This window comes from Harpia harpyja, chromosome 4 (genome assembly GCF_026419915.1).
Source record: "Harpia harpyja isolate bHarHar1 chromosome 4, bHarHar1 primary haplotype, whole genome shotgun sequence".
In the NCBI taxonomy this organism is placed as follows: Eukaryota; Metazoa; Chordata; class Aves; order Accipitriformes; family Accipitridae; genus Harpia; species Harpia harpyja.
In genome coordinates this window covers 75,862,201-75,884,751 of record NC_068943.1, presented here as the reverse complement: position 1 = coordinate 75,884,751, position 22,551 = coordinate 75,862,201, and the positions used below count along the sequence as shown (strand labels likewise).

At 41.2% G+C, this 22,551-nt stretch overlaps 2 protein-coding genes across 12 annotated transcripts in view; one reads left to right on the top strand and one right to left on the bottom strand.

Annotated features, from left to right (window-relative positions):
* The window catches only part of AGPAT4 (1-acylglycerol-3-phosphate O-acyltransferase 4), an 85,695-nt gene extending 78,725 nt beyond the window's left edge, over nt 1-6,970 (top strand). Inside the window, exon 9 of the mRNA XM_052784858.1 lies at nt 4,118-6,970. Within this exon, the coding sequence (XP_052640818.1) occupies nt 4,118-4,209 (92 nt within the window). The 3' untranslated portion in view covers nt 4,210-6,970. The remainder of the gene's footprint in view (nt 1-4,117) is intronic.
* Nucleotides 6,971-8,131: 1,161 nt separating this feature from the next.
* The window catches only part of MAP3K4 (mitogen-activated protein kinase kinase kinase 4), a 78,377-nt gene continuing 63,957 nt past the window's right edge, over nt 8,132-22,551 (bottom strand). For 9 of the 11 annotated variants that reach the window (XM_052784846.1, XM_052784840.1, XM_052784842.1 and 6 more), the window contains 8 exons: nt 21,940-22,131; nt 21,166-21,236; nt 18,720-18,836; nt 17,028-17,187; nt 10,705-10,827; nt 10,055-10,161; nt 9,669-9,848; nt 8,132-8,686 (listed from right to left, as the gene is read on the bottom strand). In XM_052784846.1, the coding sequence (XP_052640806.1) occupies nt 8,666-8,686; nt 9,669-9,848; nt 10,055-10,161; nt 10,705-10,827; nt 17,028-17,187; nt 18,720-18,836; nt 21,166-21,236; nt 21,940-22,131 (971 nt within the window). In that variant the 3' untranslated portion in view covers nt 8,132-8,665. Of the gene's footprint in view, nt 8,687-9,668; nt 9,849-10,054; nt 10,162-10,704; nt 10,828-16,010; nt 16,123-17,027; nt 17,188-18,719; nt 18,837-18,866; nt 19,347-21,165; nt 21,237-21,939; nt 22,132-22,551 lie in introns of those variants that run through there. The other 2 variants (XR_008234800.1, XM_052784850.1) reach the window with 2 other exon arrangements.

The window sequence follows — 22,551 nt, the reverse complement described above, 5'->3', positions numbered from 1 at the left end:
GCTAAAAGCGTAATGGCATCTGGGCTTATGGCGTGGAGCCAGCAGTTAAGTATCAGTTACAGGCAAGAGAAGTATTTCATTTGAACCAAGCATAAGTAGTAATGAGCTAGCTTTGATTCTGCAGGAGCTGTTGTATGTCTGCTATACAGTATCTGCACAGTGCTATTAGAAGACCTGTTTCTGTGGATCACAGTACAAACTGTGTGTAAGTCCTTGGTGACTTGACAGTGTCCGAGTGCAGAATATGGACCAAAGGGTCGAAGCATGATGTGATCTGGGCAGCAAGGCTGTTGATGCCCATAGGCTGAGATGAGTGGAAGGCGAGGAGACCACAAACCAGCATTGTTACAGTAAGTTTTACAACAGCAGGAGGATACAAACCATGTGTAGGATTCTGCCTGTGTTGATTGTGCCTGTTGGTGGAGCTGCCAGACAATCTGGCCTTTCAGCCTGGTGCCTAAAACTGGTTGGTTTTTGGGTTTTTTTCGTTTGTTTGTTTTTTTTGTTACTTGCTTGTTTCCTCTCCTTAATAGTACATAAGATATGCCCTAAATGGCAATTTCTACCATTCATATAAGCTTTAATTGTACAAATATTTATTTCAATGTATACCCTATATAACCCAGGTGTACAGCAGAGTATATGTGGGACATTTTTATACCCCTACCTGTTGTGCTGCTTATTGCACTTGCTGTGTGGTACGAGCCCCAGATAACATGAGAAGAAATCCTGAGGTGTGAGAGAAAAGGTGGAAATCCTCTGCTGAGCTAAGTTTTTTGCTGAGGGAAGTGGTACTATGTGTCGGGGTGGGGGTTTTCTTGGAGCTTAAAAAATGTTCTAGGAAAGAGTTTCCATTATTGGCTCTGTCGATTTGTGTTAGCTCAGCCCTCCCTCAGCCCCACCACTCTGGCAGGCAGAGCAGGTCCTCAGCAACCTCCTGCAACTTTTGGCTGGTGGGTAATGATGGGCAGAAAGATGGCAGGAGCTCAGTTACCTTCTGCAGTTTGCCATGGAGCAGTGCAGGGATGCCTCAGCTGATAGCTTTTCTCTCCTGCTCTTCTCAGAATGGGCTTAAACTCTCACAGCTGACTAAGTTAGGCACAATTCCTGCTCAATCTCCCTTTCTCCCCTTCCTTGTAGTAAAAAACCCCTTAAGTTTCCCTTAGTATAGTTGTATTTAAAACAAAAGTGGAATAAATCCTTAAACATGATGGTATCACCAGGGTATGCACTAAGGCTCCAGGAGGGTTGAGGAGAGGAGGCAGGCAGTGCAGGGAGAAACCACTGAGGCACCCCTGCACTTACTCCACTTTGCTTCCACAGGCTTGGCAAACATGAGCAGCCCTTTCTCCTTGCACCCCACCTTTTCCAGGGTGCTGAGGGCTGCAGGGTGAAATGAGGACAGAAGGGCAGTGGCAGCTTCTACCAGGGAGCAAAGGAGAAGGGAAAAAAAAAACCCAACCAAAACTGAACTGCTGAACTAGGTATTTCTTGGTGTCCAGGCAGTGGCATTCCTCAAACTGGATGAAATCCTCAGTGTGCTGTGTGGTTGCTATAACAGCTGCTCTTACTTATGCTTTGTCCATATCCAGGTGCTGTTTCTATCCCTTCTGGTTAAAGTCTTAATGCATGCTTACTATTATGTTACAATCCCAGACTGCAGGCTAAATGTTGGATCTTCCTCTCGTCTTCCCTAGCTCATGGCCATTCAAATGTCAGAGATGTTTTTTTCTTTTCTATGTGTGAAACCCTTCACTTGTCCCAGTGGCTTGCATTGCCATTCACGGACTAACAGTGGAGCGTGACAGTCTCCCTTTCTGGGCTGTTCACTGCACAGCTATCTGCCTGTGAGACGACCCTGCTTTCCTCCTGTCTCGGCAGCCAGGAGACCCGAGGGCAGCCCCATGGGCAGCCCAGCTTCCCCGTTCCACCACTGTCTGTTCAGCCATGGCTGTGTCGCATCATGTGTGACTCGTGTCTGGTATCCAGTTACCACCTGCACTTCTGAAAACTGTCAATTTACTGTCATACTACAAAACGCAAGTGTGTAGTTGATTGCTTTGTTTCAAGTGCTGGTATTTTGAAAGAATAAAATACACAGTGCCTTTCATGCAAGCCAATCAAACAGAAGACAATAGCTGAGGTGGGAAGGCACCTCTAGAGATCAGCTAGTCCAAAGCCCCAGCTCAGAGCAGGGTCAGCTTCAGCAGGTTGCTCAGGGCTGTGTCCCATCGATGGAGACTCCACAGCCTCCCTGGGCAGCCTGTGCCAGTGTTCCATCACCTGCACAGTAAAGACTTTTTTATTCCTTTTTTTACTTATGCTCAGAGGGAACCTCCAGTGTTTCATTGCCTTCTGTCCTGTCACTGGGCACCACTGAGAAGAGCCTGGCTCCGTCTGCTTTACACTCTCCTTTCAGATATTTATGCACACGGATAAGATCACACTGCACTTCTCCAGGCTGTGAACAGTCCCAGCTCTCTCAGCCTCTCCTCATACAAAGGACGCTCCCTCCACTCCCTTAATCATCTCTGTGGCCTTACTAGCATGTCCATATCTCTCTTGTACTGAGGAACCCAAACTGGACCCAGCACTCCAGATGTGCCTCACCAGTGCTGAGCAGGGTGGGAAGGATCATCTCCCTTGACCTGCTGGAAACACTCTTTCTAATGGAGCTCTGGGCAGCTTCATACTCCTTTCCCACAAGGACACACTGCTGGCGCCTACCAGGAAGCCCAGGTCCTTCTCTGCAGAGCTGCTTTCTAGCCTATCTATCTTACTTAAATAATATATATTTGGCTTTTTCAAGTTGCCTTACCTACTTACAGTTACAATATTTGTTCAATAGTCTGTGCTCCACTTTAGAACAGGTTGCTTGAAGCACAAGAGAAATAGCTATTTAAAAAAGTGATGGTTTTGCATGGTTGAAGGGGTAGTGCCAGGTTACAGCTGGCCAAGCAAGCAACTAGTAAAGCACAGGGGCAGCACTGGTTACCAGCTGACAGCCCTCTCCCATTCCTGTGCTGAAAAGCAGCAAATGCCAGGACACAGGGTGTTGTATCATCAGCCCTCGTAGTGGTGCAAAGCCTCCGCATTCTCTTGGTGATCTCGGGGTCTGACTTGACCATAAAGAGGCCTTTGGCTGGTAAGGAATTGTTCAGGGTCATATTAAAGAGGTAAAGACTGATGGGAATGAGACATTGCGAGCACCTCACAGGACTAGGTCTTTTCACCATCAGTCAGCAAGAAACTGGGATTTGAAGGCTTAGGGGGGAGGTTCCTGGCTTTCTTGGGTTTTTTTTGGAAAAAGCATTTGGAGCAGACGAATGGTGTTTGTGATGCCCAGGTAGGTCTAGGCCTGAAAGAAGTGTGGCAGTTTTGGATATACACAGTAGCTGAGCAGAAGTTTGGGGAGTAACAGCTGTGAGGGGAGGGGAAGGCCGAGGCCTTAGGCTAAGTTGTGTTTAACTTAAACAGTCGCTTCAGGAACCACAAATTATATAAAAAGAACGATCAATCCCTGTGCATGGTAAATCATTACCACTAAATCAACTATAAAAGTCTTTTAAATTAACCTGGCCTCTTGTAATGGACTGTTTCATGAGCAGTAGTTAAAAAATGCCACAACTTACTTTTTTTCTTGTTTATGAAGATCTGAAGTGCTGCCTTTGCACTTGCTCATGCTCTTCCAGGCACGGGGCTGTTGAAAGCAGGCACAATTCCCTTCCCCTGTCACACCTCCCAGGTGGATACATTAGTACAGCTTGTCACTCAACTCCTGGGAGGCAGTAACACCAGTGGCCCCAAAGCACCCCCTTCTCCCAGCCAGCCTTGTCTAAGGTTTAACAGGGCGGAGCACATCATGCCTGTGCCTCCCACCCCTGTGTTGCTTCATGTAGCCTCTTTCTTCCCTGCTGGTGGGAGAGGTCATGTCTAGCCTGGGGCCAGCAAACTAGAAGCTTCCTTAATGAAATAATACTGGGGGGGCTGCTTATGTGATACAGGGGCGTACTTTTCATCGAAGGTCAAGTATGGGTAGTTACTACTAATGCTGTGCTGCTGTACAGGCCTTCAATTTCTGTCTGCAAACTGCTTTTGTTCTTTATTTTTATTGCAGCTTCTGTTGGTGTCAGATGGATGATAGGTGTTACAGAAATTAATAAGGGCTCCACCTATGGCAACAATGACAACAAGCAGAAACAAAAGTAGTGTCTTCAGAGACTGCTTCAATCCAAAGGGAACAAATGCAACTTCTGAAAACTCAAGTGCATATCATGGTCCTTCAAGTGAGATCGAAGGGAGCATAGGATGAGCAATTGCCACACATATCTGAATTTGTGCTCCTGTTATTTTTCTCTGGGGGTTTGGGCTGGATGACACGCTTGAAAGATGCACTCCTTCGTACACTCTCCACAACAGGTTTGCATTTGTTTGTTTGGTTTGTTTTCCTATAAAGTGTCTTAAGTTTTGATGAAAAAAAAAATAAATTCCAGTATGCTTGTATGATGAGACTCTACCTGGAAACTAACTGGAGGTGCAGCCTTTATCTTTCTTAACTTGCTCTAAGGAATGGATTAATGTCAGAAGATTGTTACAAGATGATTAAAATTGATAGTTGTGTAGATCACTTGTTAACAGTTTAACAACCATAATCTGTCAATGTTTAAATACAGTAAGATGCTCTGCTTGGTTATACCAGTATTGGACTGAAGCAGCTCTACTGAACTGGCAGAACTGCAGTAGAGTTTTTCTACATCTGTAACTTATTGCCACGGTGTGCACCACATGGGCCCTCTGAAACTTCAGCCAGCCCCCAGCTAAGGGCCCACTTGGTTAGATCAGAGCCTTGCAGTGGCATAACCTGGAGTGGAATTTGGCCTTGCAGCCTGAACAGAGCTATGTTACCCACTGCCACATTTGTCCCCAGGCAATGCATCAGAGGGATAGCCAAAACCTGTAATTCTTTTGAGAGTAAATGCCATTTATAGTTTCGAAAAACTGAGGTAATAGAATTCCTTTCAGCTTTAAACACTGATCAAAGTTCTAACTTTAAAAAGCCTTCCTAACAATGGTGGAAACAAAACAACTGGGTATGCTGTAACTAAGTAATGCAAAGCATGCATTAAAAGTTATGCCCCACACCCATACTGTTGTGATCCCAATTAAAGCTGCTTGTCTGTCTTTTCTGATAAATTAATTTACATGGTGTCTCGTAACAGTCAGCCTGAGGTAATAGTTAAATTATCTTTTGCTTTTCTTTTGGGGAGAAAAGGGGAAGTAGGAGAGAGTAGTGGTATGGCTTAAGAGTTTTTTATGGCTGTCTGGACTTGCTTTGACACCCTTCTGAATTAAATAAAACTAGAATCAAGCTCCTTGGGAAAACAGTGTTGTTCTGACATCCCTGCTACTGATTCCAGGGCAGCCTCCTCTTGTTTTTAAACTTCAAGGGTTAAGGATATGCAAGTTAGTTACCAAACAGAGCTTGTTTAAACAGAGAAAAATGGAGAAGAGACTTCCAACTACCAGCAATTATGATTGAAAAAACCCCGATCTTTTAAAATCTAAAGATACTGATGCTGAGCAGTGGGGATTACGATTGGCACTTTCAGTGATGGTACATTTTCATTGCACATGGGACTAAACCATGATAGTCTGGGAATGAAGAGCCTGTGTGTCTCTAGAGAAGAAAGTGAGCAGTCTTAGTTCTAGCAGCTGGAATAAAAAAACATTTCTCTTTTCCTGTAACAAAACTGAGGCCAGCAGAAACGGGCTAATACAACAAAATACGAATCATTCCATGAAATACATCATGAAGTACATCAGATCATCTAGAAACTAGTCTTTTTAATATGCAGCACCTAAAGAGCAGGTGGAGTAGTGCTTTTAGCATGGGGCAGTAAGTGAAGTTTTTCGAGAGTGGAAGCAGTAAAATGTACACTGTGAAGGCAGGAACAGGCCTTGGGAAGTGTCAGGGACTAGTCTGGGGGGCTCTTTTCCCCACCTGCATTCCCTGTGCTCTGAAGGCTTCTGCAATAGGTTGTATGATGTCATGAATGTAAACATGGGCTTTAGTGTAATTTTCCCAACACATGAAATAGAGCCTCAGACCAGAAAATACTGCTGTGCTTAGAAAGCTATTCTTTTAATAAAGCTTATGTCCTGCACTCTATTTGCTAAAACAATATTAACAGTGGAAAACTGAATATTACAACCTGTAGTAGCATCTGAAGGTCCAGCTATCCCATAATAATGCATCAGGCATGTTAATAAGCCAGACCTGGAGACGCTGTACACAAGACTGAAAATGGTGGGGTGGGGGTGGGAAAGAGAAAAGATCTCTCCAAGCACACTACTGTAAGCCTTACCTGCCAGATCCAGCGGGCTTTTCTCAGGGTGGTAGAATGAACCCTCTGTGCAGGAGCGAGTAGTTCTGAGCAGCAAATACGTATTCCTGTAGTGCTAGAGACTAGCTTTTTTGCCTTTTTTAAAGAGCCACTGATAGAACATGCTGGTAGGGAGACACTTAACATTCCTTATGAATCTTAGTCCTTTCCTCTCCAACTGCATGCAGCGTCACTTCTCCCAGAGGAAAACACCAAACATATACGTACTTCGGAAAGAGCATTTAGACTATTTCATACCCATTTCCCTGGGACCAACCCTTAGAACAGGCTGAGGGCCAAACACACCACTCCTGGATCCGTCCTCCTAAGCACTTCTAGAAGTCCCAGCACACAAGGACCACACCACTGGGCCCTTCCAGCGTTCCCTGGCAAACAGAGAAAGCTTAAAGGTACTTGCCAAAGTTAGTTACACTAGTCCAGTTCACTGTATTAAAAGAATGACATACATCATTACGGAGCAGTGTTTGCCCCTCGTCCCCACAAGCAACTGTATGTTCTACAACTGCCTTAACAAAAGTAGTCGTCTTAACGTTTGTTTATACAAAAATAAAAGTATAAAAAGCTGACATGCAGTGAATGAGTTTTCTTTTGGTCAGCAACAACGAACTAGTTAGTAACAGTTTACTCTTCACCTTTAGCTCCTGACTCCTAAAAGCTGTCCACAGTTCCTCTTTGCATACAAGGGCACCTGAAACAAGGCAAATGAGGACACAAACCGCTCGGATGCTTCTGCTATACTGCAAAGCAAAGCACATGGCAGGCCAGGGGGGACTTTTACCTCAGGTACTTTCATAGTCCATGACAACATACTTCCCCTCCTATCATAACTGAAAATAAAGAACTGAAGAGGAGGGAAAGTCTTTGTTTAAATTCAACGTTGTATTTTTGAGATCCTAGATACACTGCACTGGTGACCTGCACAGTGAGGCTCATGCTTTTCTTGATTTAAATGTCAGATTTCATGACACCGTCTCAACAGCTCACCCACCTGTAACAAACCGAAGATTTGTGGATTAAGAGGAGAGAGAGGACTTCTTTAGAATAAAGCCAAATATTAAAAGCAAGTAAGTTCACTACTTCATCAGTCAGTTAGTTACCCATTTTAAGGTCTAAAGCTGTAACAAGAAAATGTAAACTTGCAGTAATGCTTACAAGTAACAGTTTTAAGTAAGTCAGTCATCTGTTTGTAATTAATAGCAAGTCAAAATAACTAGATCAAGTGTTGCAGACTGCTGCTTCTAATTGGTAACCACTTCTAACCTCTCTCCATTTTCTGAGACTGATGACAAGCGGGGTGGTGGGGAAATCAAAGTCCAAGAGCAGAAATTGGTTTTAAAAAGCTAACGTTACGCAAGTTCTTGGTTTTGCCAAATGGAACACAAGAATAATCTTAACCAATTCTCCTGTTGGCCACAGAAGGGCCATGCAGACCACTCCCTGTTCACAGTACTCACATTCAAGAAGTTATTTCAGACCACGACTCTATTATCCCTTATATGACAGGTAGTGTCAGGAATTGCACATCACCTTATTTCTTCAGGAGAGGATGAAGGGGGCAACCTTAATTCTATTATGACTTGTGTAAGAAGCACCTTACACTGCACGTCTTGAACTTGACAAAACATGGACTACTGCAGTAAGAGAAGCTTATTCCAGTTAGGTTAGCTTAGTTTAAAATGTGACACCACCCCCACTTATTTTGAGAAGAAAAACCCTTCACCAACAACTCCTAAAATAAACCATTTATTGAGAAAAAACTTTTTTTAAAATTTCATTAATCAGCCTTGTGCATAACAAATCTGAAGCTTGCCAAAAACAAATAAAACAAAAAAACCAGTAAAAGTTCACAGTCAGTGCACTCAACAAACAGATTAAAAAACAAGGTCCATAACGCCTGATAACACTACAGCATTTTTCTGAACCTAAAGAGTTCAAAAATACTACATAGTTATTAACATTACAGTTCTCAATCAAATGAGAAACAGGAGAAAGAACAAAAAAAATGTATGGTCCATATACAGTAGTAATGGCACTTTCACTGAAACATGCAGCTTCTTCCAACTTGCGGACACTGTCACATGAGCAACATGTGCCAAGTAAAACATACAGGAGCAGCAGAGAAAGTGACGCTCGTCACTTGTGCAGTCTTCGTAAGTTCAACTTTTATACTGTTTCTCAGCACAGTCTTTATGTAAATATTACATACAGTAGTGATTAAAAGATATCTTGCCAGAATAAAAAAGGCCAGAGAGTGAATAACTTCATTCTTCGTCTGTGCAAACCTGTGAAGGGACAAAAGGCAATTAAGTCAATTGTCTCCCTGCTGCAGCAAGATGACAACAATGCATCAGTTTCTTTAGCACCTTCACTGAACATCTTTGAAGCTTTCTTCTTTCTCCCTTGTCACACAGACAATGAATTACAAGTGTTTATATGTGAATACTGATGTTTCCACTGTCACCATGCAACTCTTGTGTGCCTACAGAAGCGTTCTGCCTCTGTGATGGATGGGATCTGGCTACAGTTGCAGTGATGAGGGGGATGGGTATGATGATCCCAAACACACTCTTACTGAACCAGAATACCAAAGTGAACAACTTTATGCTTGGAAACTGGGACAAAATTCAATAACCTACTGTGCTCCTACTTCTTCAAAAAAAAGGAAGTTACTGATACACCCAAATTTGTAGCTGTGAATATTTGTCTATTCTTAAGCAAAGAATCAAACGACAGTTCATGCAAGAACTGCAGATTGTTATGCCAGTTGCCAGATAAACATTCAAAGTGAACTTAACATTAAGTATGAACTTACTTAAAAGAAAAGCAGACCCTTGCAATGAAGAATGGTAGAGTTCTCACACATGTGCTTGTTTCACTTTTTATAGAGGGGACCCTTATCTCTACACTATAGAAGTCTGTGCATATGTACTCACTAAAATTTTAGGCACAGAGCCCTTGGCAGATCCAAATAACTACCACCAAGTTGAAGCTTGACAAGTCTTTTTAACATAAAGATAATGCATCTCAAAACAGCAGTGAAAGTTGATTGCATGGTACACACCAGATTTTTAGTCAAATGTTTGCTAGCAACATCACACGTGCTTCTGAAAAGTTGCCATACCTTGTTTTCTGGACAGCATCAACTCGATACCAGCCTCCCACCGCGATACAAAGCCCTGTGGCATAGCTGCAAACGATGAAGCCAACTAAAAGCTGTTTCCAATTCCCATCTACAGTCTTTGGAGCCAAAGCCATGAGACAAACCTTGACAAAAGGATGATCGAGGAGCTGGCTGGCCGTCCACCTCATCTTCGGGTCACTTTCCAGGCAGTGGCAAAGGAAGTCTTTCCCTTCTGGGCTCACTTTGTCAGGAATAGGAGGTTTATGACCCATCCCCACTTTATACATGATCTGGAAGTTGTGCTCATATTCGTGCCAAGGCCTCTGCAACAGGTAACAGCAGTGCTGAGTGCAAGGTTTAGTGAGCAACTTGCTATCCAATAGCACATATATTTCTGTACCCCAGGAAATTAAAAGCCACCCCAGTACTTGCAGACTTCAGTGTGACAAATTGCTGGAAGTGGGACCAGAATTTGCAGAGAAACTGCTGAGAACAGTTTGCACTCATTCAGTACGTGAAACATCCCTACCTTGCCGGTGACCATCTCTATAACAACACAGCCCAGGCTCCAGATGTCTGCTGCACGTCCGTGCCCTTCTCCTTTAGCTCTAGTAATTACTTCTGGAGCCATGTATGCTTTGAAACAACACAGATGATGTCGTCAGTTCATACAGCAGAAGAACAGTAAGTGATTAACTGGGCAAACCAAATGCTTTTTAATACATCTGTAATGAATTACCACTCAGCTTTTCTTGCTAAGTTTTGTCATTTGCTGGCTTCTTGTTCTTTGACACATTTGCAGCATAACTGTCTTTCAGTTTGAAAAAGAATAGTGAAAATGCTGGTACAGTATATACTTTCAGTTATTTTCATTTTTTAAAAATAGATAAAGCAGCTGTTCAGTAAGAACAGTACTGTTTCAGTAAGGCTGCAAAGAAAGATACAACCCCAGAAAACACAAGCTCCAGCATCTTTATAATTACCGAACAAATACAATTTTATTTCTCATGTTACATCATTCACTGATTGTTTTGACTTCTGGATGTAAAGTACATCTAACTAGCTAAGATAAAATCAAGTTTCCTTGAAACACATCATTTTACTCCAGCCCAGACTTTGGCAAAGATATCTTCTTTTATGGTAACTAGACAAGTATTTGCCTAGCACATGCTTCCTTACCTGCAGTCCCCAAAGTACTGTTCACTTCTCCAGGCATTGTCTGGGTGTTGTTCTTCAGTTTCACTGAGCAGCCAAAGTCTCCTAGTTTAATCAGTCCAGATGAGGTAAGAAAGATGTTCGCTCCTAGGAAACATAACAAAAAACAGTAACACTTGTTAAACCAGTGCTGAATTAAGGAATGAGGGCTTCTCAATATACTCTTGGAAGTTACACAGTAGATAATAGCTGAATTTGTACTTAGATCTTTACCTGTGGATTAAGTGTGGAATATGATAGCATTAGAGATGTTCCCTGAAGGGTATATTACCATTAGCCAATAGGATTTTTGGTGGGTTTGTGTTAAATCTAAGTGTGCTGGAAGTTGACAACAAGAACTCTTCAAAACACAAAGCAGTACAGCAGGCAAACTCATCAGCTTTCCATACATGCTTGTTACGAGAAATTACTCCTCCAGGAATTTATGAATTCCAGTGCTTATCCTCGTGAGTGTTGCACTGCGAAAAACACCTGTCCTTAAGGAGCTTCCTGGCAGAGGCCATTGCTGCGTACCTCCCACCAGCCATCTTTTCAGTTCTGCTGAGTCAAGACAGATGATGTCATACAGCTGTGTCGTCACGGCCAACTTGCAAAATGGCGCTTATAGCATTTTATTTAATGTACGACCAAATGCCCACTGCTATTGTGCTCTACTTCCAAAAGAATTTCTGGAGGCAGGCTACTGTTACAATAGCTGGCTACACTGCCAGTTTACACTAGAAAACATCTCCCTAGCATAGCTGAAAATCTCCAAGGGGAATATGCAGTTGGCTTCAAGTCACTTGCTCTCTGCAACACTGCAAAATAAGCCAAGTGCTTTTGATAACAAGTTGTTTTCTTTCGTTCAACACCCTGCCAAAACACATGTTGACAGCCAACACAAAACAGGTAGAGCAGAAGCAGCTCACTATTTACGTCAGGCCTAATCCTGGATTCTGCAAGTACCACAATGAAACCACAAGTAGGTTGCAAGAGTCACCTGGCAGAAACACAGCTTCAGCTGTGATCTCTCTTGAAGAAAGATTAATGCTTTGCACAGAACAAAACTGCCTGCCTACTGTAGGAGTAGGCAAATGTTGGGGACTTTGTTACACATGGCCTTTTCCCATGTCACACAGAAGATTCTTTCAAAGATTGCTCATCCGAATACAACCTTCAGAAGTTTCTCACTTCTTTTCCACCTTGAACATAGGTCAGTGCAGGAATTCTTGGCTGCTCCTCCTTTGTGTTATGTTTTCTTAGTTAATGACTTTTTTCCAGTTAGCTTGGCTGGGCATCCCCAAGATATTAATGGAAAATAAAAAGAATCCTCAAAAAGCTCAAGTCAAAAAAAGGCAGTGCAGGTCAATGATGCCAAAACCCTGCCCATTTCTCAAAGGACTTCTCTAACTACTATGAGAATGCTTGATAACTAAAGCAAGGTTTATTTAGTCCAAGAGGTGTTGCGCAGAACTGCACTATAAAAGCGGGAGAGAAATCATTAACAGAAATAAATTCCAACCTTTAGTTACTGTAAGCCTTTTACAAGTTCTGAAAGAAGAATTGACTTTCAGTGAATACAACTCTTCTGCACATTGTGTCCGTAAGTTTTCCACTCCTGGCATTCAGGTGCCTGCACGTACTCAGGATCAGAATACTTTGGCTGGGTTCTGCTGTTTGCCATCAGAGGGACATACGTGTCCAGAGTCACCCTGCAATCACAGGCACGTTGTAACGGAGCTGGGTAGGCCATCCCTCAGCTCCTTGAATGAAAGAGAATCCAGAAACACACCAAAGCAGTACAAGAAGGCAGCTCGACGGGACACTAAATAAGAGCAATGCATTAGAAGAGTGACAGTTAACTCTTATCAGCAACTTTTTCCTTTGAACTACTGCCTGCAGCTTTTCTTTTTCTAATGATTTTCAAGCAATTACTTGTCATATTTGAAAGTAGGTACACTTAGCCCACACAAAGAGCTTAGGAAAAATGGTGATCACTAGCAAACACTTTTACAAGGATGTTTTGGAAACCTATGTTCCCGTTTCTCAAGAAAGCAACACACAGATTTCATGGAAGGCTACAAAGTGGTTTCTGATTACTGCAGTGGGTGGAAACTGGCAGAGCTGAAGTGCAACCATCTTTCTTCTGACTGAGTCTAAAGCTATTGTGATAGTTTGGTTTAATAGTTTGGTTCAGAATCTACTTAGAATTCCTTTCAAACTAAAGTTTGTCCCTTTAAAAAGAAAGTAATGACAATTTAGTACCAAAGATTCACTGCGAAGAAAAAGAGACCACTTGAAGACTCACGTTGCTGACACCTTCTGTCAGCTGAATAAGGCTTCCACTGATACGTTGTTTGCTGGAGCCTCTGTTTTGTAAGCTGCTTGGTCTCTGCTTCAGAGACCAAGACCAAACTCTAGGAGTCTTTAAAAAGGGTCTCCTTGTTAGAGGAAACCTGCACAAAATCCAGCAGGACCTGGGTAAGGGAACAGGAGAGACAAGGGCAGTACTTTGAGGGTGCTAGATGCTTTTTACCTTTGACAGTTAATGCTGCTAGGAATGTAACAAAATTCCTACTATATCTGCACAGTTAATAAGCAAAATACAACTAGAGACTATGGCTAAAACAGCAAAAAGGCACAACATGTCCATCTGTTTCCTCTCTCCTCCTACACATACACTATCAAAAGCATCTTCACTGGATGTACTTGGCAGAGGCAAGAGGTAGCCCAGTTCTGCACAGCCCTACTGCCATTTATACCACAAGATCTTCTGGGCAGACTGCAAACAAGGAGCAAATGTCAAAAGCTGTACCCTTGCTAGAGAGAACTACAGCTATGACCCAAAGCATTTAAACTGGTTTCATGCCCTGTATCTCTGTGCCAAGTCAGCCCCGTATTAAGCGCAGTGGAAACTGCGACAGCGTGATATTCCAAAGGTGCTGGTGTAAATAATGCAAGTCCGAGGAGCAGTACCAAAAGCCCTGCTAAAGGCTGTGGCATAATTCCACAAAGAGGGGCAGCTCATAGACATTCCTCAGCCATTACTTAAGCAGTGCAACAACCAAATTCATTCAATGAACAAGCAGGCCATATGCTACCCTTTGATGAGAAAAAAATCAGCTTTAGCATCCTCTTTTACTTTAGAAAGTGTGACATGTGCCCGTAGTCTCCTGTTGAACAGCCTTCTGTCTCTCATTGGATGGCCTTCCTTCCCCTGTGCTCACCGTGAAGACATGAAGGCAGGAATAACAGAAATTCTGAGAGCTATCAACAAAGTTAACAAGAGTTAACACTTTGATGAAGACTTCCTGGCCTTGAGCATCTCATTCACAGGTTTCTGATCTACTGAAGCTTCAGATACAATCCCTTCATTTTCTGTATTCATTCTGAAAACGCAATCCAAGCAGCCTTCAGGAATATGCCCTTCTCTCCCAGAGAGAAAGCACCAAGCATGAAATTAGTGATTAATTCTTGTCAATTCAGCACTTGCGAGACCACGCTTGGAGTGCTGTGTCTTGGGTTTGGGCTCCCCAGTACAAGACAGACATTGACATACTGGACAAAACCCAGCAGAAGGGCATCAAGATGGTCAGAGGGCTGGTGCACACAAGGTACAAGGAGAGGCTCACAGATGGGTTTGTTTAGCTCAAAGAAGGGAAGACTGGAGGAGTGTGTGTGTGTGTGTAATTTATTGCTGTTTTCAACTGTGTAATGGGAGGATATCAAGAAGATGGAAACAGGCATTTTCCTCAAAGGCACACTATGAAAGGATATGGAGCAATGGACACAAATAGCAACTTCTGCAAATTGCAGGGAGGTATCAGGAAAAAGTTTTTCACAGCAGGGATAGGTCAGTCATTGGGACAGGAGCCCAGAGAAAAGGGAATCTCTGTCCCTGGAGATACTCATAACTCAACCGAACAAGATCCTCCGCAGTCTGATCTAATTTGACATTCGATCTGATACTGAGGTTGGCCCTGTGTTGAACAGAGACTTCCTTCAGCATTAAATATTCCATCGTTCTTGATCATTGAGCAGAACAGCTTCCTTGCAAAAACTGAAGTAATTGTATCTGAGGAATCTGGGCTTAGCCACAGGGGTTAAAATCCAATACCCAGGACAGAGATAAAAAAAAAAACAAACAAACCTATCCCAGAAGACTTAATCACCTGCTACATATTAGACCAACTACTTTACACATTGACACAGACTCATCAAAACCAGGGCAGCCAAGTGTAACAACCAACCGACACTACCCTCAGTTCACTCTCACAACCATGGGTTGAAAAAGGATTCAAGGCAGCTGTGTCTTGCTTCATCTTTTACATTCCTAGAACTGGATGCCATAACAGCATCTGAAGGACAACGGTGACACTAGTGGATGCTGCTAACCGGAAGACTCCATTTTTGAGCACAAGGTACTTGCACACACCAACTGCAGGACACGTATAAACAATTACTCTAAGAATTGGTTATCTGCTGCTGAAAGAAACAGATCCGCAGTGATATTTAGCAAACTGGCCATGAGAGTGTGATCTGACAGCGAGATTTCCATAGGAAAGCAGTTTTAACAGCCTGAATGACATATTATCATTCTTCCCTATCAGAAAAATAAGAGTACGTAAGAGCTAAAAGTAAAACCAGAGTTTTCTTTACTGCTGTTAGCTTGAAAACTTGGGGATGCAATGTTAGCATAAAAGGAGACAGAGAGCAAGAGACTTCCAATGTAACTTCAGGCATCCTTTATAAAAATACTCTCTGTGGTCTATCTTCATATTCTGTCACTAAGTTTCACGAAGGTCTATACATAAATGTGTCTGCAGTGACCCTCTGTTTACAGCTGCTGTTATTCTCAAGGAACACCCCAATATTTGGTATGAGGAACCTGTTGCAACAGAAATGCCCTCAGATAACATAGCATTACAGTTCTGTTACACAGCTCTTCTCACTTCACTGCATTTCCCTGATGAGAGGAAGACCTATTTGGAAACATATCCAGAAATCAGCAATGACATAGAGCAGCACAAAAGAAATCCCTGTCAGCCAGCCTTGGATTTTGATCACAACAAGCTTCCAGGAGAGTGTAATCCAGCTAAGCAGAACCTGGACATGGAATGATCAAGTGAAGGGCAAGGAGGGCACTGTGAAAAGCACGGAGGGAAATCCACAACTGGAGAGAAACCTTTGGTCAGGAAGGAGAACCAGAAAAGGCAAGATTGCTGGGGAATGGGAGTGAGGGAAAGTGTTTTCTAGGAAAAAAAGCCAAAACTGACTCAAGAGTGGCCTACCTGGGTGGGAGGCCTCTGGATCGTAGATAGTTCTTTTCCCAAATGAGAAGCACGAGGCCAAAGGACCAAGAGCAACTGGGAACCTCCTACACTGCTGCGGTGATTCAAAACCCTGTGAGCAAGAGGGACATAGAAACCCAGCATCGTTGGGTTGCACTGCCTTGTCATAAAATGAGCATTTGCAGGGCTTATTGTGTGCATTGTTTCCCCTACCTTCTGTTGAGTTTCTGCTATAGGTGAGCAAAGTATGCCAGACTAACAAAAACAAGATAACTAGACATGGAGGATGTTCTTGGAAGGTGCAGGAAAAGAAAAATGAATGTGAAATGCGGACTGACACTGGGTGCCTTAAGCAAATGCCAAAACCAACCCCCCTTCAGTTATTGTAGTTCCCGTCTGCTCATTTTGTAAGCAAAAGCTGAGAACCAGGCATGAATAGATAAATGTATGGCAGAAAACCCCACTAGACAAGTAATTTTACCATACCCCTTTAACTTCTTTTAACAAGACTTTTATTACTATGTTTAATCAACCATTCATCTGAAATCCTAAAAATCTTCTGGAAAATGGGAATCACAAGGAAAAGTTCTGATGAACAACTCTAGCACTTTATATTGCTTGTCAGCTCCCAGAAAACACCACTGTTTCTTGCATAGATGAGAAGAAAAACAGCATTACATAACTCAGTGTATTAGTACTAGAAATAAAAGGACCAAAATTTGAGTTTGGATGAATCCCCAACAATCTTAACCTCTACAGAAACTATATAAATCATGGGCAGAACTTACGAGTTTGCAATGCCAACTGTGAACATTTTTTATGTTCTGCACTTAAAAAGGAGCCCATAACTAGCCAATAACTTGTAAATCGAAAATTGAAAAATGAGTGGAAGGCTTTGTACACTTAATGGCTGTAGAGATAACATGCACTAAATCTGCAAATACGTCCCCCATCATTCCCCCCCACCCTCATCTACAACACTGAAACAACAACATTACCTTTTATGGTTAACATTACCTTTAATGTCTCGATGAACAATACCATGTTCATGTAGTACATTGATAGCAATCGTGATTTGCTTTGAGTAGAGCCTAATGACATGCTCCTGAAGGCCCAGTTTTGATACCTCCTCCAGAGTGCCCTCATCACAGTACTCCATGAAGATGTACATTTCTTCCTGTTGTGGGAACCAAACCAGATTTCATTGGGTTTTGTTGTTTTGGGTTTTTTGGTTTTTTTTCTTGCTTTTTTAAACACTGAATTAGGATCAAGTTTTCCTTCCATCCTTCATTGTTTGTGAAAAGAGTAATGGAAGTACCATGTAATGTTGTAATGGAAGTACCTCTTACCATGGAATATCTAATAAATCATCTCTTCAGAACTCTATGCTCTTGGGTATGCTTCAATCTAATATATTCTATTGCACAGCTATGGAAAAATCTCTGCCACATGTCTATCTGCATCATTTCTATGTAACTGATACTATTTGGTGGTATAAAATATGTTACTTTGGCATCAACCAAAAAGCACTTTGGAAATCTTGTAGGTTTATTACGCAGAAATACAAAACGATCCTTTGCATATTTAGAAAAAAGGCAAAATGATGGTTTGGGCTTGTGGTGGTTGGTTTTTTTTCCTCTCTCCTAGTTCCTGCAATATCATGTGTTGATTTCTTGGGGAGGGCAAGTTTTTTGTTGTTGTCTGTGGCTTGAACAAGCATGCCAACTCTAACTCACTTTAAGTAAAAGTTAGGTTCTTGTTCCCTTTCTCTGTCTCCAAGCCCAGCCAATTTCAGCCAGACTTAATTAATACAAAAAGATGGCAAAGACACTAAGCTCTTAGAACTAGCTGAGAAACCAATGACACAGGGGCACAGACCTCCAAAGTTGTGTCCCCAAGTAAATAAATGCAGACAGAAAGCAGCCTTTGTCCCCTTCTAAATCAGCAATGGGTCAGCAAATCAACCCATTCATACTGAGCAAATCAGTCAAAAATCACACATCACTTTCCAGCCAGACACCAGGCGTCCTGTTCCCTGCCCACCTCACTGGGTAGAGATACATGAAGGACCTGAGACTCACAGGGGAAGGTGGGAAGGGCACGTGGGAAGCAAAGAGTAATAAAAAGTAGGGTATCTCAGCATGCAACGCTGCAATCCAACTCCGTAAGAAAACCAGACTTCATTAGTTCTTCTGTTCAAGCAAGAAAACTCATTTTTCCTTCTGAAGAGATGCTAGCTGAATTCCAGAAGATCTGCTTCCTTAAGATACTTGTCTGGCATCAGAATTTAAACACCAGCACAAAATTTTTCAGGAATCAACAACATATTGGTACAACTTTTTCTGCTACCAGCGAAGGGTTTTAGGCTGTTGAGTCTTTATCTACAGGCAGAAGTTAGCAAATTGTATATGACATAGCTTGCTTTTAGAGCAGTTAAACAGAGTAGCATTATAGAATAGCTCCAGCATGACTCACTCTATTCACCTATCGTGAACCTTCTCTGTTTATGTGCCAGTTCCAAAAAATTTCTCCAAACTATGTTTCAGAGACCTCAATCTTCAGAGGAAGACAGGCACACTGCAATTCACAGAGATATCCAGACAATAAAGCTAAACTAGAAAGTTCTCAAGTAAAACCTCCATGATCCAAAGCTTCTTAAAATTTTCTCTCTGCCCTATAAAAAAGCCCCAATAATTTATGTTTTCTTACCCTATGGAGCTCCACACCAAAATAACGAACAAGATTAGGGTGTTTGATGCCTTCAAAAATCTTCAGTTCATCAGCTGTTTCTTTGATGGTTTTGTGATCATTAGGTTGAAATCTTATCTGCAAGAAAGATTTTTCATTATTTTGCCACTATTTCGAATTACTAAGGAACAAAAAACACCCCCTAAAAAACCCCCAAAACCCCACAATCCAAAAAACCCATCCTAAACACAAACACAAACCAAGAAAACAGCTAAAAAGCTAATTTTTTTTAAAACAGCATCATCACACAAAAAGCCCCAAAATACCACCCCACCATCCCCAAACTTAAACAAAAAAGAACATCAAACTATTTTTTGAAAATTACATACAAATATGATGATTTATAAACTTCATAAGAGCAAAATGCTGTTACTTAAATGTATAAATACACACATGTATGCACATATATATATATATCTCTTCTGAGCTTGCCTTCTAGCTTAAACGTGGTAGATAGACACAGTACAAGAGAATCTGAAAGTAACATCAGTGAGAGCTATCATTCAAGAAAGACTAGTTGCCAGGTACTTCATCAACGGAGATTCTAAGGGATTTCTTTGAGGGGTTTCTTCATTGAGAATGAGGCAGCTGCAAGGAAAAGGTGTGGCATGGAACAAATACAATCATAAAGGTTTTGATGAAGGAAACAGGTTTTCATTAGTTCTCCTACAACATGTTGTGACGGATTTTTCATGGAAGAAAAAATACCAAGTCTTCTGAAAAACTGATTTAAAACTTCTATTCACACAAAGATAAGCAAAATGCAAGGCAAATTATGCAAGATGCGATTTTTACCATATTGGTAGAAAGCAGAAATTTCATTAATTGAGTACAGGACAACTGCTAGAGAAATAAATGCACATATTCTACTTTTGGTTGCTAGGACATTGTGATTGGTTTTGTTCTGTGTAACAATTCCAGGACACAGTTAGTACTCAAACAGTGGTAAAATTAAATACATGGAGATTACAAAAAGGTGACAAATGACATTCAAGTGTTTTATGTATTTCCTAACACTTCAAAGTTGCAATACTATGTATTTGTAGTAAAGCTCGTCCACTATAATTTGTAGAGATTTTAACGACACTGTGGCTAAGGCAGTAAAGTCTGAAGAAATCTCAGGGGGCATGGGGAATGCAATGTTTTTAACCAGTTTAAAAATAAATAAAGAAGTCTTCTCCCAAGGTACTCTTAAGGAACTCCAGAAAAGCCTTTTATTTGGAAGATGCACTTTGCATTTAAGCCCACAGTGGGGAGGCAGGGAATGTTTCTTGGTGAAATAATTCTGGAAGTTAAAAATACTACAGGAAAAGGCAGCATACTGTATATTTAGCCTACTAGTGAAATGTCTGTCAAACAAGGTCCATTTCATTTATTTGAACTTCTGCTAAAGAACACACACATGCTAATCTGTAAAAAGGACCTGCATCCAGAAAGCAACTTTGAATTCCAGAAACAGAGTGTGCTACTGATGGGGGGAATAATATTATTTCATCAGGAGAAAACAAAAAAACCCCACCCAAAAACCAAAAAACAAAACCACACAAACACAACAACAACAAAATTTCAAGTGTTGGTATTAGTCAGTCAGTGCATGAGTATGGTACAAGAAGTTATGCACAAGCCTAGTCTTGCTTTTCCACACCTTTGAGATCACATACTTATTGTGTGTGTGTAAGAACTGGCTCATAAAATGTAACTGCTCTAGCATCAAATGGCTGGCATGGTAACTGTTGTGAACAGTTGATGCTTGCAGTTGCCTGAAGATGTAGAAATGCAATAAAACTAAGCAATAAAAATATTTTAAAAAACAAGGTGCTGTAGGGAAAACGGATCTCTACACCTACACAGCTTTACTTACTTCTATCCTGAAAATAAAATTTTCTGTACCCACCAGGTTAGTCAACAGTTTTGTGACTCAGCCTAGCTCACTTAAACTACAGGAGAAGCTGAAAAACATCTGATGTGACACTTCCTATCTTTTTATCTAAGGAATGAAGAAAAAAGGAATAAAATGTGAGACAAAATACTGCAAAGTAAAATGTAAGTTTGGGTACAGACTTCACTAATCAGAAAACTCTTTCCAAAATAATTTAAGATCTCTTAATGGGAGTTCGCACATATTAAGCAAGCATTCATTAAGTTCACAAAACCCCTATGAGATTAGTAAAAAAACATTATCCATTTTACATACATTTAAACTGAAAGCTGTAAACTGAAAAGAAAAAGCTTAAGCAACTTAAGGAGGAACAGCGGATGTGGCTACATGAATAAACAATTTGTCTTCCCATCCTTTCACAGTTAGCTAACAACTGTTCAGAAATCCTTAATGCCTGCTAAGTCATGTACATTTCGTTTGGAAAAAAAAAACAAGGGCAGCAGTGATTCTTGTATACAGAGTACTCACTTCCTTCATAGCCATCAGCTCTCCAGTGTCAACACTGATACAGGTATAGACCTTCCCATACTGGCCTTCACCTGCAGAATTAAAATAAAATAAGAATAATTAATTACACTACATTCAATAAGCAACATGTACATCAACTGCAATAACAAAACATCACTGAAAACCGAGCTTGCCAAGGTCATTTACCTTTATTTTAATTTAAAATTTCAGGTAGCTTTTAACCTGTAACACTTAATAGTACATTCATAGTCCTGAGTTCAAGCTGACTAAAAGTAGAAACATTACATGAACAGGCTGACCTGAAAGAAAACTTCTCATGAGTATGAGGATTTTCCCCACAAATCCCAAACCAGAGAGGAAACAATGACCATATGGAGGAAACAATGATCATATGGGTGAAACAACAATACTGGTGAATTAAACAAAACCCAAAGTTTGTGCTCATTTCCATTCATATTTCTGGTTCTTCCAAAGCAGAACTCATCAAACATTTTATAGGGTTAAACACATGCAGGAATCACAGGATCATACCTAAGTAATTGCCCTAACCAAATCCTTCTCCTCCTTTGTTTCTTGTTATTTGACCAGTGAAAACTTCACTGAAGTTCTACATAAAGGAAATCCTAGCTGCAACAGAATTTTGTATTTTAACATTCTGATTTCAGTAAAGCTACCTATGCAGAGACCCAAAATTTCAAAAGATAGTCTTAGATTTCCTTCAAAAACACTAAGCTTGGTATTTTAGCCTGGCAAATGAAGGTATAATGAACGTACCAATTTTGTTTCCTCTCTGCCACTTGAAAGTCACTTTTCTCAAACCTACATGCATGACATTATCATAAGATTTCGGTGTGTCACAAACTTGGCCAATGATGTTCTTCCTCCTCATCTCTCTGTATCTCCTTTCTTCAAACAACTGAACAGACTTTTGAACAGCTTCAATCGGTGCTTGCTTGGAAGCAGTGTCTAAAAAGAGTGATGAACAATTGCCTTGATTGAGAAATATTCGCTGTGTTTATATTTTGTTACCTTTTGATATCACATGAAGTGACTTGAGTTAGAAGACAACTATTTTGTGAGTCTAATTTAAGATGTAGGAAAAGAATAAAACATTTTAGCAACCACATATGAAACTATCACTCATTAACCACATATGAAACTAAAGTAAAATGAGAATACTAGTACTTTTCTAATCATCTCTTTCTTGATTCAAGGAAATTAAATGTATGAAATGCAATGCGCTTGTTTGCATTTGGCCTGTAACTAACCACCGATAGTGGAAGTATGTTAAGGTCATTAAGAGCACCAAGGAAAGGAGGACAGGTAAGGTTTTGCTCTACAGAGATATGAGAGGTTGCTTGGAAAATTCACAGCATCTGTTATTTC